The 17,608-nt window shown below is 43.1% G+C and overlaps 1 protein-coding gene across 1 annotated transcript in view; it reads left to right on the top strand.

The window, feature by feature from the left end:
• Positions 1 to 12,639, top strand: part of LOC128019185 (protein disulfide isomerase Creld1-like) — a 17,445-nt gene extending 4,806 nt beyond the window's left edge. Inside the window, exons 4-11 of the mRNA XM_052605280.1 lie at positions 638 to 748; positions 1,544 to 1,635; positions 4,038 to 4,217; positions 4,574 to 4,669; positions 7,004 to 7,087; positions 7,158 to 7,253; positions 7,326 to 7,466; positions 11,267 to 12,639. Of these exons, the coding sequence (XP_052461240.1) occupies positions 638 to 748; positions 1,544 to 1,635; positions 4,038 to 4,217; positions 4,574 to 4,669; positions 7,004 to 7,087; positions 7,158 to 7,253; positions 7,326 to 7,466; positions 11,267 to 11,487 (1,021 nt within the window). The 3' untranslated portion in view covers positions 11,488 to 12,639. The remainder of the gene's footprint in view (positions 1 to 637; positions 749 to 1,543; positions 1,636 to 4,037; positions 4,218 to 4,573; positions 4,670 to 7,003; positions 7,088 to 7,157; positions 7,254 to 7,325; positions 7,467 to 11,266) is intronic.
• Positions 12,640 to 17,608: the final 4,969 nt, after the last annotated feature.

Raw genomic sequence — 17,608 nt, forward strand, 5'->3', positions numbered from 1 at the left:
TCTTTCTACAATCTCAAGTAGTAGTGTCAAGGGTCCACTTCAGAGAGAGCTGGCGGTAACGCACTTCTGCGATCCGCTGTAAAGCAAGAAGAAGACGCCTCACGCACCTGCTTGAGACTGCTCAGGAGGTTTCTGAGAGTTCAGAGGTAAAAAAGAAAATATATAAATACTGTTCAGTTTCTTGCACCGACTGATGGTTTTGTGTCTTTACACATTAATGTATCTCCACGAGCTGCAGGGTTTCATTTGGTTTTGTTTGAGTATGTTTGTTGTTTTATTGCATGTTTTAGCAGTGATTCCCATCACTTACATTTTAAGACTGAAAGACTGCAATAGCTTGAGGTAAAAATCTTGGTTTGTGTCCAAGTGTGACATCTTGGATGCCCTGGAGGTCAGCAGATACACATCACATTTCATTTTTGTGTGAACTATCCCTTTTAGACATAATTAAAATTGTGTTGAGCACATGCTAAACATACTCCAGTATGATGGAAATTATAGATTGTTTTTTCCATTTCTTATGATGTGGAGTTTACTGGGCGAGCGAGAGCACAAGATTTCAAAAGTAAGGGCTAGTAATTATCCTGGTGCGTGATCTTTGTTTCACAGGCATGTGTGTGTGTGTGTGTGTTTGCAGTGAAACGCGTCTGCTAGAGATCGTAGAGGCTGTATGTGATAAGTCTGACTTTGACTGCAACAGGCTGCTGGAGCAGATAGAGGACCAGGTGGAGACGTGGTGGTTTCACAGGTGCCTGTCTTCTTCTTCTGCTTGTTGTGATTTACAGTCATGTGCAGTCATTACATTTGGCTTGAGAAAGTGCAATTAAAGTTTCTTCTTCAGAGACTAAATTTGGACTGTATCTCCTCCAAGATTTTTCAAGCTACAACAATCACCTCGGGTCAGATGTTCAGACTAGTCTGTCTCGGGTTGCTTTATCTTTCTAATTGATCGGACTTACAAATTTTGTTAAACAGACTATAAAAACTAAGAAAAGACCCATAGACTTTAATGTACGGGGTCAAAACTTTTGTACAGTAAGGCTTATAGAGTGTGTAAACTGTCTAGCATCATGCTAGCCAAATGCTAACAATGTGTATAATTATAAATAAATGTTAACAATGTTAATCATGATTATAAAATATGCTAGAAACATGTTAGCTACATGCTAATCATGCTAGAATCATGCAAACAATCCAATGCCCTGCTAGTCTCTCTCAAGTCGTCTTCACAGTTTGTTCTCTAACTTTACTCATCTAGTTTTTTAGTCTTTCCCCTTTCCCTGTGCTTCATTGACACCGAAGCTTTTGATGACTGTCAACAAACATTGTATAAGCTATATTTTGCTGGATGCTACATAATTAACAAAGAGAGACTGATCAAACAGGTTCTGTCCAGAGTGTAAGAACATATCCTGAGAGAACAAATTACTGTCTGTTTACTCTGAGTAAACTTCACTGCATTGATGATGTTAGCGAGAGATGTGTAAATTGTTGGTTGATATGCGAGACGTTGAAGGAGAATGTGTTGTGTGTGAGGTTACAGACAGCAGGAGGCTCCAGACCTGTTCGACTGGCTGTGCATTGAGGAGCTCAGACTGTGCTGCCCACCTGGACACTACGGGCCTGAATGTGCAGGTGATCTCACACACACACACACACACACAGCTGTACACACCAAGCCTACTGTGGAGCAGCTTTTAGCTAAGGTACTTGTCACACTGCTGATCTAGTAACAGATTTTACTGGTTGAAGCTTGTCAAAGTGGACAGGACAGATTTGGTTATGAAGTCACAGCTGACATTTTCCACATTCTAAAACTGAATGAAAACCATATACAGTCATGGCAGTGACCTAAGTTTGTGTTTTGCAAAGTTTGCTGCTTCAGTATTTGTCAATTAAATTTCCACATGTTTCTATGGTATACTGAGAAACAAAAAGAAGCATATCGTAAGTTTTAAAGGCTTTTATTGGCAAAGATTTATAATGAGTCAATATTCACAGTGTTGACTCTTGTTATTCATGACCTCTACAGTTCGCTCTGGCTAGCTGATGTTAGCTTCTGGGCTAAATCCTGACTGATGGCCATCCATTCTTGCCTTAGTTCTTGGAGTTGGTCACAGTTTGTGGGCTGCTGGTTGTCCACTCGCCTTCTGAGGACTGACCACAGGTTCTCTATAGGATTGAGATCTGGGGAGTTGCCTGGCCACAGATAATACATTTCAGTGTAAGGGTCTTCGAGCCACTTCTTCATCATGCTTCATCATGCTGGAAAATGCACAGATCATCACCAAACTGCTCATGGATCGTTGGAAGAAGTTGCTCTTGCAGGATGTTTTAATACCATTCTTTATTCATGGCCGTGTTTTTGGGCAGAATTATGAGAGTTGAAAAGCACACATGGCTGGTCTCAGGATGCTTCACTGTTGGCATGTCACAGGACCATGGTAGCATTTACCTTTTCTTTTCTCCAAACAATTGATTTTCCAGATGTCCCAAACAGTCGGAAGGGAGCTTCATCAGAGAAAATAACTTCGCACCAGTCTTCTGCTGTCCAATCCTTGTACTTCCTGCAGAATTTCAGTCTGTCCATGACGTTTTTCTTGGAGAGAAGTGGCTTCTTTGCTGCCCTTCTTGACACCAGGCCGTTATCCAAAAGTCTTGGTGCTTGCTGGACACTCTGGGACGTCCTGAAGACGTCTTCACTGCAGTCAAACCTCTCTCCATGAAGTTCTTGATGATCTGGTAAATGGTTCTTTCAGCTGCATTATTCTTTGTAGCAATTTCCTTGCATGTAAGGCCATTTTGATGCAAAGAGATGATGCTACACATGTTTCTTTGGAGGTATTCATTGCTAACAAGAATACAATAATTGGAAGCACTTCTTCCCTCCATCAGTCTGCTCTTACAATCTATTTAGTGTGATATTGACATGTAATTTTGTTCACTGATCTCTGGTCAAATGTTGTTTTCTGATATTGGCTCCCAAGCTAGGTAATTTGAGGATATCTGCCTTACAGCATTACAAATCATGCAATATTTGCTCATATACACCAAATCAGCTGATCAGCTCTTCCATATTTTCAACAGAAGCTGTGGATTTTTTAGGGATAGTTCACCCAAAAATGAAAATTTGCTGTTAATCTGCTTATCCTCAGGCCATCCAAGATGTAGGTTTTTTCTTTAGTAGAACATTTATGAAGACTTTTACTGAAACTGCGGTCCTTGGTGATTCATAAAATACAAGACAGTGGCTACTGAAAAATAAATTCCTGTGACTCCTGATATTGAGGTCTTAAGAAGCAAAATGATCGTCTGTGCAAGAAACAGAACATTATTCTCAACGTTGTAACCTGTAATCCAGAGCCTCAGACATTGTCAAAACCTGATTATTTTTTCATGAACTCGTTCTTTTTTTTTGACAGTTTGTTTCAAATGATTTGATTCAGTTCACTAGTTTGTTTAATCACACAATGACATCACGCATATGCAATTATATTATGAAAGCATCCAATAATGATGTGAACCATGGATGTTTTAAATGTCTAAAGCATGTAAAGTGAATAAACTAGTCTTCATCAGCTCACCTTTTAACATAAACCATGAGAAACCATAAAAACCTTCGTTCAAGTGTTGGGTTCACACATGAGCATATCAGCGGCTCATCGGTCTTCGGTTCGGGTCAAACCGTTTGCTCAGTGACTGCTGGAGGAACTGGAGTGCTGAATGATTACAGAGAATAATGTTGTAAATAATGTTCAGTTTCTCACACAAACTGATTGTCAAGTTTTTTATGTTGCTTGATATGATTTTTTTTTTGCTGATTTTAATATTGGACCACAGTTTCAGCTAAAACTCTTCTTTACTGTTGTACTGAAGAAGAAAAAAAGTAATCTACATCTTGGATGGCCTGAGGGTGAGTAAATTAACAGCCAATAAAAATGTTGGGGTGAACGATCCTTTAGAGTTCATCCTTGCATCTGCCTGCTTGGTCTTCACACTCCGATTTCAGCAGAGAAGCTGATTCTGTGTGTGTGCAGAGTGTCCGTCTGGTGCTGGAGGAGTGTGTGGAGGTCTGGGCCGCTGTGAGGGTGAAGGCACACGTCTGGGAGATGGAGACTGTGTTTGTGACCCGGGATACTCGGGCGTCCTGTGTCAGGACTGTGCTGACGGATACTACAGAGAGAAGAGCTCCAACCACACACAGCCACCCTGCTCAGGTAACCGCTCTCAGGAGCCTACAGGAAACATGATGCTGAAACATCTGATCACTGGTGTCAATGTGTGATGTTGCATATTCCATAACTTTAATCCACTTTGACTAGAAGAAGACTCATATTCAACTGAAATGCAAGTTCAAAGAAGCATTGCGCAAATAAACAAAAAATGCATAGAAAGAGAGTTGTTGCAGAAGAATCAGTGCTAAAAATCTGCTGCAGAGATGCATTCGAAGAAGAAAGAAATGAATGTCATAAATGTTATTATTCCAAAGCGCTGAACCACAGTTGACCTGCTCAGTGAACATTATTCACATATGAAGATATTGACTGTATGTTCAAATGTCTGTTTTATGCAGCTTGCCATCATTCCTGTAAAAAGTGCACAGGTCCACAGGACAACAGGTGTCTGGACTGTAAGCCTGGATGGATCCTTCACAGCAGCAAGTGTGTTGGTGAGCTCAAAAGCACTTCTCCAGAAATACAAACTCATTTGGAAAGTGGTTTGAACAAAATTCTTATTTGTAAAAACTGATTTTTCCTACTCAGACTGATTTAGAGCAATCGGTAAAACATCTTTAATTAATGATTCACATTTATGTTGTTCCAAACTTCTGTGTGGAACACAAATGGAGATGTACGTCGGAAGGGCACACAAGCACACATGCAGTGATCAGAGGCTGTCAGGCTTCACATGGAACTATTATGAAGGACTGCATGATTTATCAGAATTATAGGGCTGCCCCGACTAAAGAGTTTTGATTCATTTAAGCCATTAGTTGACTAATGACATGTTTATTCAATTTAATGACATAATAAACTAGTGTTTTCTGAGACTGTGTCGGCTGCAAAGATGAATGTCGCGATACTGTCTCGCCGGCTCTGAAGTGCAGTGGATGCTCAGTTTTGTGACGTGTTCCAGTTCACAGAGAACGAGACGGCAAGAAATGCAGTCCGTTTGTTTTCTTTATTTTACAAAAGCTCAATGTTTCATTGATATTGTGAGTGTATACAAACTAACGTAGAACCTTTATGGTTTCTAATGATTGTATTATTGACCAAAAATGATGGTATATTTTAAGTTATTTCCAATGTTATTAGCACAAAAAATTGGATATCTAGGTAACATAAGATGTGAAGTTGCTCTTATTTTACATTTTTCACTTTCAAATCATAAGCCATACAGTGGGTATAGAAAATAATCAGCCCCCTTTAAAATATTCACATTTGGCTGCTTTACAATTTTTGTTGCAGCTGTATTTTATTGAGTAAAAGATAAAACACCAACATGTCAGAAAAAAAAACTGAATCACTGAGTAGGATCCCCCTCCTAAAAATGGCTTGTAAACTCAATCAGGTGCAGCTCATCACCTTTTCACTGGTCAGAGAGAAGACCTAGAGGCTAACGGCAACATTTGTGACAAAGAGTGGTCATTGTGTGCATGTGATAATAATACCGTAAATCCTCCACAGTTGTGGCTTGTATGGGGGGGATGGAGAAAAAAAGCCTCTCCTCAAGAAAATCCACTTGAGCTTTGCCAAAATGCACCTTGAAGATTCTGAGGCAGAAGAGACTAAAATATTTGGACTCAACGCCAAATAATATGTCTGGTGGAAATCCAATCCAGTTTTGCATCCAGAAAACAGCATTCCTCCAGTAAAGTATGGAGGTGGTCATATGCTGTTCTGGGTAGAAGGATAGAAGGAAACATGGATGGGGAAAACTGAGGAAAATCTGCTGCTCTCTGCCAGAAAGGTGTCAATGAGAAGAAAGTTTACCTTCCAACTTTACAGCAAAACTGAGCACAAGGAAAAAAAAGGGAATGTCTTGCATGGATTAGTCGGAGCCTAGACTTAAACCCCACTGAAAATCTGTGGAATGAACTGAAGACTGAAGTCCACAAACATTCACCGTCAAATTGAACCTTCAGCAGAACTTCTAAAGCGGGCAAATACTGCAATGTCTAGATGTGCAAAGTTAGTAGAGACAATCCCAACAGACTGAAGGCTGAAAATGAAGCCAAATGTGCTTCAACAAAATTCTGACACAAGGGGGGGATCCTTTTACCAAATCGATTCTGTCAGTTATTTGACACGTTGATGTTGGATGTTGGATGTTATACGTAGCACTGAGTAAATACAGCTGGATAAAACAAAAACTGTGTCCGTCTTCACTACAGTCTGCAAAACTCAATACGATTATTTTAAAGGAGGCTGATTCTTTTCTAAACCCACTGTATTTGAGGCGGCTCAATGATATTTGAGTGTTTAGATATCCTGTCTGAGATATTGTAATAATCTCATGGATCAGTCAGTAACGATCTCTCCATAACTTTCTGAAGACAGTCGGTTTCCTTCAAAAAATACAGTGATATAAAAACACCTGCACTGGGTTCCAACTTTGACATGTGCAGAGCTCATGTTTATTCAACGAAGTCAAAGCCTTTCCCAAAATCTATTTGTGGCGGTCAGTTTTGATATTCTGGCGGCCGCCACAAATAAATCAATGTATGAGAAACACAACGGAACTTACCTGCTTGAACTCTTTCATTTGATCTGGGTGTCAGTCTTTAAAGTGTTTTGTTATTTTGGTGTGTTTCCTCCTTTTGATGTCTTTATGAAGAGAGCGCATCTGCGCACCTTTCAGATACCGGTCACTCGGTACCACCAGTACTGAGACATTTGTATTATTTTTTTTTCTGACTTGTTACCGTAGTACCAGTTCTTTGGACAACACTAACCAGTGTAGCATAGCTTTTTATCACTGTGTGTGTGTGTGTTTACTGCAGATGTGGATGAATGCGGCACTGAATTAGCACGTTGTCCATCCAACACGTACTGCTTCAACACAGATGGCTCTTATGAGTGCAGAGGTCAGTCTCACGCTAATGCTCACAAATGCATGCTGTGTGTTTGAGTGTGTACTCAGAAAGCTGTGTGCAGGCTGTGATCAGGCGTGTGTGGGCTGTATGGGAAGTGGACCTGCTCGCTGTAAGAAGTGTGCTCGAGGTTTCAGACTCACCGGAGCAAAGTGTCTGGGTAAGTGTGTGTTTATGGACCATTTCTGGACAGCTTCCATGAACCTCAAATGTATCTCTCTGTCTTTGTCAGACATCGATGAGTGTTCAGAGAGAGCCATCGCCTGTCCTGGACTCAATGAAGCTTGTATAAATGAGGAGGGCTCATTCCGCTGCGAGTGTGCAGAGGGATTCATTCGACGGGACAGCATCTGTGTGGAGAATCTGCCACCGAGTGAGTAAACACATGATCAAGCCCAACGCTTCCACACTAAGAGTATGACAAAATGAGCTGAACAAAGCATGAAAATTGTTCAGTGTCACGATCACAAATCATTTCATTTCCATCAGCACCAGTACAATGTTCTGATGGATGGTAATATTAAATCAGTAGTTAAAATGATCGGTCTGTGATTATTTAATCTCTTATAATTTCAAGTTGAGATAAACGTCAGTGATGCTTTGCCACAAGCAGGAACTGCAGGAGCAACTACAACAGACAGATGTGATTACCGTATTTTCCAGACTATAAGTCGCACTTTTTTTCATAGTTTGACTGGTCCTGCGACTTATTTATCAAAATTAATTTGACATGAACCGAGAGAAATGAACCAAGGGAAAACATTACCGTCTCCAGCCGTGAGAGGGCGGAGACATAGAGCTCCCTCACTGAAGACATAGAGCGCCCTCTCGCGGCTGGAGATGGTAATGTTTTCTCTTGGTTCTTGGTTCTAAATAAATGCGACTTATAGTCCAGTGCAACTTATATATGTTTTTTTTTCTCTCATCATGATGTATTTTTGGACTGATGCGACTTATACTTAGGTCCGACTTATTTATCAAAATTAATTTGACATGAACTTATAGTCCGAAAAATATGGTATATATATTCATATATATATATATATATATATATATATGTGCCTGGTGAAATGTGCTGCTCCGCTTTCTGGTGGCCGGTGCTTCCCGTGTGCTCTCCGTGCTCTTCGGTGCCAGTTAAGGTGAAAGTGGGTGTCCTGACGTGCTCCAAAGTGGGTGGGCTGTCGGTCACTCGCTGCTTTCTGTGAAGAGATGAGACAGGGATTAGACCAGTGTTGTATTCGGTTCGAGACCGTTGTTTGAGTGCATCGTGTGCTCCTTAACAGTGTGCAGGCTGATGGGGAGCAGCTGTGACCGATCAGCCGGTGACCAGGACGTGCAGGTGTTTTCTGTTGGTTACCAGGGCGACGCTGATTCCTCTGGGAGTGCTCGTCACAATATATATATATATGTTTATACCAGATCAGGCTTCACCTGCAGAAGGGGTCCAACTGTGATCTTTCATTAACTCTGCTGCCGCTGCTGTCTCCCTGGTGGCCTTCCTCAGTCGTTTATGTTCCAACCCAAGCTACTTTAAGAAGTAGTGCACAGATGTAGCTGGGAAGCCGCGAGAGCCAGCTTCAATAGGGAACAAGACTGCATTTCATCCTTTAGTAGAAGCTTCATCAATCATATAGTGATACTTGGCTTTCTTCAGCTCGTCCTTCTGGTGCACATTGAGCACAACTACCAAGATTGTGCTCCTGGACAGAAGTGTGGTCATGGCCCCTTTTGGGCAGACAAGCTTCTTTTTGGGGTCAACAACAGTCAGAAGCTTGATACAAAATAGGTGGCAGGGTACTGTCATTTCTTCTAAACTTGGGAACCTTGTGTCCCTGTCTTAGGAAACTGACTCCTCTGAGCAGTGGTACCTGATGTTGACTGTCTCCGTCCATTCGGCAATTTCAACAACCTTGCCATTTTCTCATCTGTAGTGGCCTTCTTTCAGTGCCTTGGGGAAAATGCTATTAAAGGTCCCGTTCTTTGTGATCACATGTTTTAAACTTTAGTTAGTGTGTAATGTTGTTAGAGTATAAATAATATCTGTAAAATTCTCAAGCTCAAAATGCAATGCCAAGCGAGATATTTTATTTAACAGAATTCACCTACAATTAACGACCGGTTTGGACTACATCCCTCTAGTTCCTGCAGTAATGACGTCACTAAAACAGTTTTTTGACTAAACTCCGCTCACATGAATTCACAAACGGGGGGCGTGGCCTTGTTGCGTTCAGACGGAGAAGAAGGAAGAGTTGTGTTTGTCTCCATGTCGTTGAAACGCTGTTATTTTCATCTCGGAGTCCAATCACCTTTGCTTGGGCTTCCCAGGGACGCTGTTCTTGGAGATTAATGGTTACAATTTATGTTTAACTCTGTTCCCGAAAATTATAATACACATGTAAAACTATGTGCAGCACACTGAGGACAGCTTTCTCAATCTCAATCAGTTTAATGCCTGATTCACACAAAGATTATTCCTGAAAGATGGAGCAGTTCCCTCTTTGTCTGGAGAAGTTGTTGTTTATGGACCACAACCGGTAAGTGTATTTTATTAAGTTGGTGCGTTTAACAGTTTCTGTAACTTATTACACAAAGGGGAACACTGTTTAGCTTTGTTAACTAGATGTTAGGGCTGTGCAAAAAAACGAATGCAATTTTCATGCGCATCTCGTCAGTAAAAACGCTCCTGTGATTAGAAGTACATCTCCAGCACATGCTCCTGCCCACTTGCTTCTCAAAACTAGTCCCAAAACTAGTCCAATCATGTTTCCAGGAGGGCAGCGTGTGCTCAGCTGCTGTCGAATCACAACACAGGAACCGCTGGCCCAATCAGAACTCGTTACATATTTCTGAAGGAAGGACTTCATAGAACAAGGAAGACATCAGCCCGTTTTTTTGACAGTGAAAACAGCGGAAAAATACTGTTTTTTTTACACGAGAAACATGAACACATGTTATATTGCACACTATAAACACATTCAAAGCTTCAAAAAAGCGTGAAAAACAGGACCTTTAAAATGTGTTTCATGGTGCACAGGGCTACTTCACAATGATGGCAGGATGGATCCTTGTCTTTGCTTCAGACCTTTAGGTTGTTTAGAGTTGGTAATATGTCAGCTACAGAACGCACGTGGAAGGTCAGTTTGCCCTGGCCAGTAGTCCAGAGTTCCTTCCTGGACAAACGCTCCAGCACCTGATCCCACTGCACCCCCTGCTCTTGATAGAAGAATCAAACTGCTCTTAGAAGCCGACTTCTTCTGCAGCCTTCTGGACCCTCTGCACCACTAGTGTCCCCCAACGTTTGGCATCAGCCTTACTCCAACTCGTTTTGTGGTTTCCCAGGCGTCTTTGGCAGATCATGCTGATGATTTCATTTCCCTCACTGCCTCCTCGGGCTTCTGCTTTCTGCCACACTCGACAGTTTCTCATCCGTAGACAGTAGCAGTGTTTTTTGGGTGAAGTGACATTACAATTAATAAATGTCATTAAGGTTTTATTAAATTGTAATAAAATCAAATGATTGACCTTGACAAACAGTCACATGGGTTTTTCTTTGCATGTTGGATAAATCACATGACTTTGGTCACCACGTGACTTTGATTTGACAAATGTTTTCAAATATTACAGATGTCAAGCAGTTTGGAAAATCAGTGAAGTGATTATGGCAAACCACTTATTATTACCCTTGATCAGTATTTATGATGTCAGAACAGTTTAATCACCTTGACATTTTTACTGTATGCATCACAAAAATTAATTTTAATAAAAAAATATATAGTCAATGTATTTATGAATTGCATTTTTTAAGCATGACATCATTGACCCATTGATCATGCATCAGTGTGAATGTTGAGTATGTAGGTTAGTTGGCACTCATTTAGTGTACTCACCCAGTATAGGGATGTCATCATACACGAGTAAAGCATCAGTTACACACCTTCATACAGCACTGCTAAAAATCTTGTGTTCCTGTGTCAGTCAGGAAGTGAAAAACAGAGGAACGAGTAGGAAACTGTCCATTATATATTTTGACACAGAGTACTTGAAGGAAGCTTTTAATTTTCCTTTCTCAATAGGGTAATTTATGTCCATTTTAATGCCGCCACAGTCTTAGAAACTATGTGTGTTCACCCAGAGAGACATTCTGTGTAACCTCGTCTGTTTGTGTCCTCACAGCGGGGCCAGAGAAGGGCTTGTTTGATGACATGACGGATGACGAGGTGCTCGTGCTCCAGCAGATGTTCTTCGGCGTGGTGATCTGTGCTCTCGCTACTCTAGCTGCCAAAGGAGACATGGTCTTCACGGCCATCTTCATCGGAGGAGTGGCTGCCATGGCAGGATACTGGATCTCAGAGAAGGGTGACCGCGTGCTGGACGGCTTTCTTAAAGGACGCTAATGAACCGGACGCTGAGAGACTTCAACAGGGTGATGCCACTGAAACATGAAGCTATGGGTTTGGCGACCTCCATGGATCTGGGAATGCATGTCAATCAGGGACGTTTAGCACTGGGCCGGAGTGGCAGCAGCAACACTGCTGTTTAAAGCTCTGTGGATGATGATGATGATGATCGGCTCATTTATAACACTGTGTTTCAACAGTTCAGCTGCTGCTGTATTTAGGAGACTCACACAGTTAGTAGTGGAAATGCTTGGCCAAACCCAAAGAGACATACTGTACACAGCCCATTCAGGCAGAGGTACTGTACATACTGGTATGGACATGTTGGCATTATGCACATTTATACATGGATACTCTGTTCATTATTTCCTAATCTGTCTAAATGCATAAAACAATTTATTTGAAAGATTTCGGAAGTGACACAAAGGACGCTCCGAAAGTCATGTTGTTTGGGCGTGAATGCATGAATGCAGAGCTGTCACAGAAGACGTCTCTCAAACCAGGGCTGTGTGTGAAAGTAGGGTCTTGAATACGTATGGCAAATCAATTTCAACAGGGTCCCCACACTCTTTGATCAGTGCATTTCCATTAACACTGGATAAGGGTTTTTTTTATATTAGTTTGGGAGCTCTGTCTGCCTAGCACAACTAGAAAATGTATATTGGTAATAGAGATGTCCGTGACTTATAAGATTTTATTCAATATCATGACCAGGAATGCACTGATGCAAATTTTTCTAGGTTTTCTCTGGCTGTGGGACCCCTGTTTTAAATATGCAACCGGTAGAATACAGTAATGAATGTGATTCACTGTCTCACTGAGTGTACTTTACCTGCAGATTCAACATGTGTGGCCTTCCAGTCATTTGTTTCACTGAAGTTTTTGGTTTCAGCACAGGTAGCTTTAATGCATTGATAATATCATGTCTGCATGCTTTACCTTCTTCTTTAGATGAAAATGTGTAAATGTGTCATCTATTTATTTTGTTTGTCATATTTATTATGTCCAATGTGAATATGCCCTATAACGACAGACAGAGACGTGGGCAAGATTTCTGCCAGCCTTAATGTGAATTATGTTTTGAGTTGTCTTGTCACCTGTTGGTAGCATGGAGGACATTATAATTTCATTAAAAACCCATTTAAATAACCTGCATTGCTCATTTACAACCTGTGAAACGGGACTGTACAACTCTTTTGTATGCACAGTTTGGCATTATGAACTCCACACTTGACTTATGAATGTTTTCTTAAAGGTTCATTAAAATGTAATAAGCTTCTCATGCTCTGAAACCATTCTCCAGTTTCAACAAAGCTGTTTTTAAAGTCTTCCTCTGACCCCGTTTCACATCCAGTCAATTTCAGATGGATGAAATTAAGTCCTGTCCAAAATAATTACTCCTCTTTAAAATCTCAGAAAATATTACAAGAGGGTCTCAAATCAATGCCATTTCACACCAAACCAAATCCAAAGCACAAAATATAAAAAGTTCATTTATTTTTTAAACAACTTAAACATGTTTTCTTAAACCTATTACATTTCGAACCGAACATCTCATGTTTTCAGCTGAGTTCACTGGTACACTGATTCACATTGCACACTGCAGACATTATGATTTATTAAAACATCCTGGAGTGCAACTAAAGTCAGATTCCTAATTGCCCCTGGTTCCTCTTCAGGAACTCGAGCTGCGTCGAGAATGAATGGGGAACGCGTCCAAGGTGAAGTCTCTGAATAACGTGTATAATCAGTCCAATGGAAGGGTGAGACGTCATAGGCGGGCGAAGCCGGTAATTAGCCTTGTGTCTTCAGCAAGCGCTCTGTGTGTGTGTCAGTCGCTGTCTGTGTGTGAGTCTTATTAAGTGTCGTTTGTCCACTGATAAACTCCATTATCAAAGCTTCAATCAAGAGAAGTTTTGGGCAAGAGCAGGCAGCGTTCATGCTGTGTGTTTTCCCTGCCAAAAAAAAAAAAAAAAAGGTAGGGACACACGCAGCTCGTGTGTTGTCTGCTTGAGAGTGAAGCGCGCAGTGTCAGCTCTCGAGGGAGTTGATGGCTGCGATGCGAACCTTTGCTTCACTCTCAGAAGGCTCTCTTTGAGAGAGCTTTCACTGGTGTTTCTCGCAGTGCCAGCCCCACTTTCGCCGAGACGGAGCGGTGGTTGATCTGCTGGAAGTAATGTAAGACGGGCAAGTCCCTATCTTCTTTCTTAGCCACCAGATCCGGCGCCCGCTCTTGGGGATCGGAAGCCCACGTTTGCGGTACTTTCTCCCCGATGAGAGGGCGCAACTTGCTGTCTGTCTTTCTCTGAGGAGATTGATTTGGAAAGGCGTCGATGAGCTCACCAGTTGCACAAGCACAAGTCACACAAGCATATTATGCCTAAAATTTACATAAGCAGCATTAATGAAGAGTGGAGCTCGCGCAGTCAGATCTCGGGGGGCTTGATTGTGCTTTTGTCTCTGTTAAGCGCTCCGCTCTCGCCGGGCATGCTCCGCGGAGTGTGTCTGTGCATGCGATCTTGCAGTTGCGGTCGCATTGTTGCTGAGGCACTGCAGTGACCGCGATCATGGGAATCGCACATGATCTGGCGAATGGGTTGGAGACGTCTCATCCTATCTCCACCCATGTTCACAAGATCTAGAACTAATTCTAAGGAATAAAATGACATATTTATCTGACTATGTGAGGTTGGAGGGCTCTAGGGATGTAATTTCTTGTGTGAGAACACGTGTGAATCGCTCTTCCTCTGAGGAGGTTGAGGCGGTCAGGGGCTGCTGGGCGGAGCAGTCCCAACCTTGTTCCAGCCCCTCGTGCCGGGGGTGTCACTTTTGTACTCCGCAGACGCTAGAGTCAGAGTGGCGCTCCCAGGCCGAAGGCTTCTAGTGGAAAGCAGTTCTACAGACCATTGTTTTCGCTGGATAGCCTTCATCATAACGTCCTGATGCCTAAGGCCTAGGACGTTTTGAGGGCCAGCTACCTCTGGGGAAGAGTGCTGTACACCGCATTACACGGTGCCCGTCTCTCCTCAGTGCCCTCAGGAGATCGTTCTGCCAACCCTGCCAGTGTTCCAGGGCGCAGCGATCTCCGGTGAGCGCTTCTTTTAGTTATCGCCCAGAAACGCAGCGGTGCTAAGAGGCTCGCAACCTCCTGGGAGGTTTCCTTGAGAGGCTGATTCCCTTAGTAGACTATTTGGCAGCGTGAAAACTACTGCCAAATGTGTCTCAGTGGGTCCTGCACACTGTAGTGAGAAGCCACAGAATCCAGTTCTGGTGGGCCCCAACCAGGCTCTGGTAATGGAACAGAAGTAGACTCTCTCTGAGGACGGAGACCATCGAGGTGGTCCCTCCTTGGGTTGGAGAGTCCGGGTCCTACAGCCGGTACTTCACTGTTCCGAGGAAGGATGAGGTGTTGCGTCCTTTTCTAGATCTGTGATTTTTGAACCGCTCAGTCAGGGGACTGAAGTTTAGCATGCTTGCACAGGCCTATTAAAAGATGCACTTATCTCCATCCTTTTTCATCGGAGAGTTCCTGAGGTTTGCTTTTGGGGGCAAAAGTCTACCAATATGGATCTTCCACTGGCCTTGCACTCTAACCCCACATTTTCAAGACTCAACCACATTGACGATTGGTTGATATCAGCTCAATCTGAGCAGATGACGGTTCGGCACCGAGGTGTTGTTCTCGCTTACATGAAAGAAGCTGGGGTTAAGACTTAACGCCAAGAAAAGTGTGCTTTCTCCAGTTCAGAGAACCACTTATCTGGGCATGGTATGTGATTCGACCACGATGCAGGCACGTATGTCACCTGCTCGGATCGAGTCGATCCTCACTGTAGTCGCGAGAGTGAGAGAAGGCCGGTCACTCACTGTTAAGCAGTCAAGGAGATTGCTGGGTCTGATGGCAGCTGCGTCTAACGTGAATACTATTGCCTGCTGTACACGAGACCCCTACAGTGGTGGCTCAAGACCAAGGGGTTCTCCCTGAGGGGAAACCCACTTTGCATGCTAAAGGTCACACGGCGCTGCCTACGTGCCTTGGATATGTGGAGGAAGCCTTGGTTCTTTTCTCAGGGCCCGGTGCTGGGAGCTCCTTATCGCCGCGTAATGCTAGCGATGGACGCGTCCCTCACCGGCTGGGGTGCGGTCATGAGTGGCCACCCTGGCCGCAGTCTGTGGAGTGGTCGCCATCTGACATGGCACATCAACTGCCTGGAGATACTGGCCGTGCTTCGTAAACTTCATTATTTACCGACAACACAGCGGTGGTCTCTTACACCAACCACCAAGGAGGTCTGCACTCATGCCGTTTATACAACTAGCGTACAAGATCCTTGTGTGGGCCCAGGATGAATTCCTCTCGCTCAGAGCAGTTCACATTCCTGGGCATCTTAATATGAGATCAGACATCCTGTTGAGGCAGGGGTCAAGGCCCGGGGAATGCCAGCTTCACACTGAGGAGATGAAGCAGAGTTGGAGAGGTTGGCCATGATTTGGGTGGATCTGTTTGCGACTCGAGAGACATTGCACTCTCCCCTCTGGCTTCCTCTGACTCATCCAACTCCACTGGGGCTGGACGCCATGGTACAGACATGGCCGAGGCTTCATCTGTAAATTTTCCCCCCGATTGCTCTGCTCTCGGGAGTTCTGGAGAGAGTGCGCCGGGACGGAGTCCGGCTGCTGTTAGTAGCCCCATTCTGGACTGGCCGGGTATGGTTCCTGGACCTGATTTCTCTTTTTGACGGCACTCCATGGGAGGCTGAGGCCTCCGGCCAGAAGAAGCTTATGCTGAGCAGTGATCAGGATGCTATCCTAAGCCTCAAGTCCTCTGGTCTCCCCTCTCCTGGGGGTCATGATTCACTCTTTCTGAAGTTTGGCCATTGGACGGGTTGTCCCCGATTTCTGTCAGGCTCCTTTTCCTTCTCTTGCTTTAGCTGTGCTCTTCCACACTATGCAGAGATTTGAAAGTCTGGCGGCATGGTCATTCTCGTTCCCCATTCGTTCTCGACACAGCTTGAGTCCCTGTAGAGGAATGTCTAAGGTGACGTATGTAACCCTGGTTCCTCGAAGGAACATGGTGCTGCATCACAGTACGACACTTCTGGCATCTCTGGCCGGCGCTTGCTTCATCCTTTGAGGCTGATTACCTGCTTCGCTGTTAATGTTTTTATGCTTCCTGGTCTCTGACGTCACCCGCCTATGACGTCTCGACCTTCCATTGGACTGATTATACACGTTATTCAGAGACGTCACGCTGGACATGTTCCCCATTCGTTCTCGACGCAGCGTCTCGTTCCTTCAAGGAACCAGGGTTATATACGTAACCTTTGACATTTTTCCAGAGCCAGGTGTGATAGTCATTGAGCTTGAGTTGGTCTGGAGTGACTGTCGCTCCTCGTGTGATATCCTGTAGAGTTTGTACGGATACCACCAAGATTTACTCAGTTACTCATCTGACAAACAAGATCATGTCACACATCCACTGCACCAAATAACAATCTCAACTGATTTTATATCAGCAGTAAAATCATTCAGAATATATGTATATGATATGTATCACCTACCACTACGTAAAAGCACTACAGTCGTTAGGATGATTTTAAGATCAAAATGGGGTTTTTGGCATGTCAGAAAATGCAAGTAAATGGGTGCTGTAACTTTGAGAGTAAGAAAAGCACATCAGACAGCACAAAATCAATAGCCATGGCTCCTGATATATTGAGGTCTTATGAAGTGAAACCATCATTTTGTGCAAGAAACTGAACATTATTTACACCATTATTACCTGTAATACAGCTAAAAATCTTCTCTACTGCTCTACTGAAGAGTGTGAGTAAATTAACAGCATTGTTTCATTTTTGACCTATCCCTTTAAGAACATCCTTCATCAAATCTGATGTATTTGTGACCTGCACATAGATTTAATGTGAAACTAGCCACAGCTAGACAGAATTTCTTCTCAGACCTTATTAACAGTAACTTAAACAACACTCGTACTCTTTTTGTCACTGTTGAGAGACTGACAAACCCCTTAAGTCAGATTCTCAGTGAAATGCTCTCAGACAGCAAATGCAATGAGTTTGCTTCCTTCTTTTCTGAGAGGATCATCAATATCAGGAAG

This window comes from Carassius gibelio, chromosome A8 (assembly GCF_023724105.1).
Source record: "Carassius gibelio isolate Cgi1373 ecotype wild population from Czech Republic chromosome A8, carGib1.2-hapl.c, whole genome shotgun sequence".
Lineage (NCBI taxonomy): Eukaryota > Metazoa > Chordata > Actinopteri > Cypriniformes > Cyprinidae > Carassius > Carassius gibelio.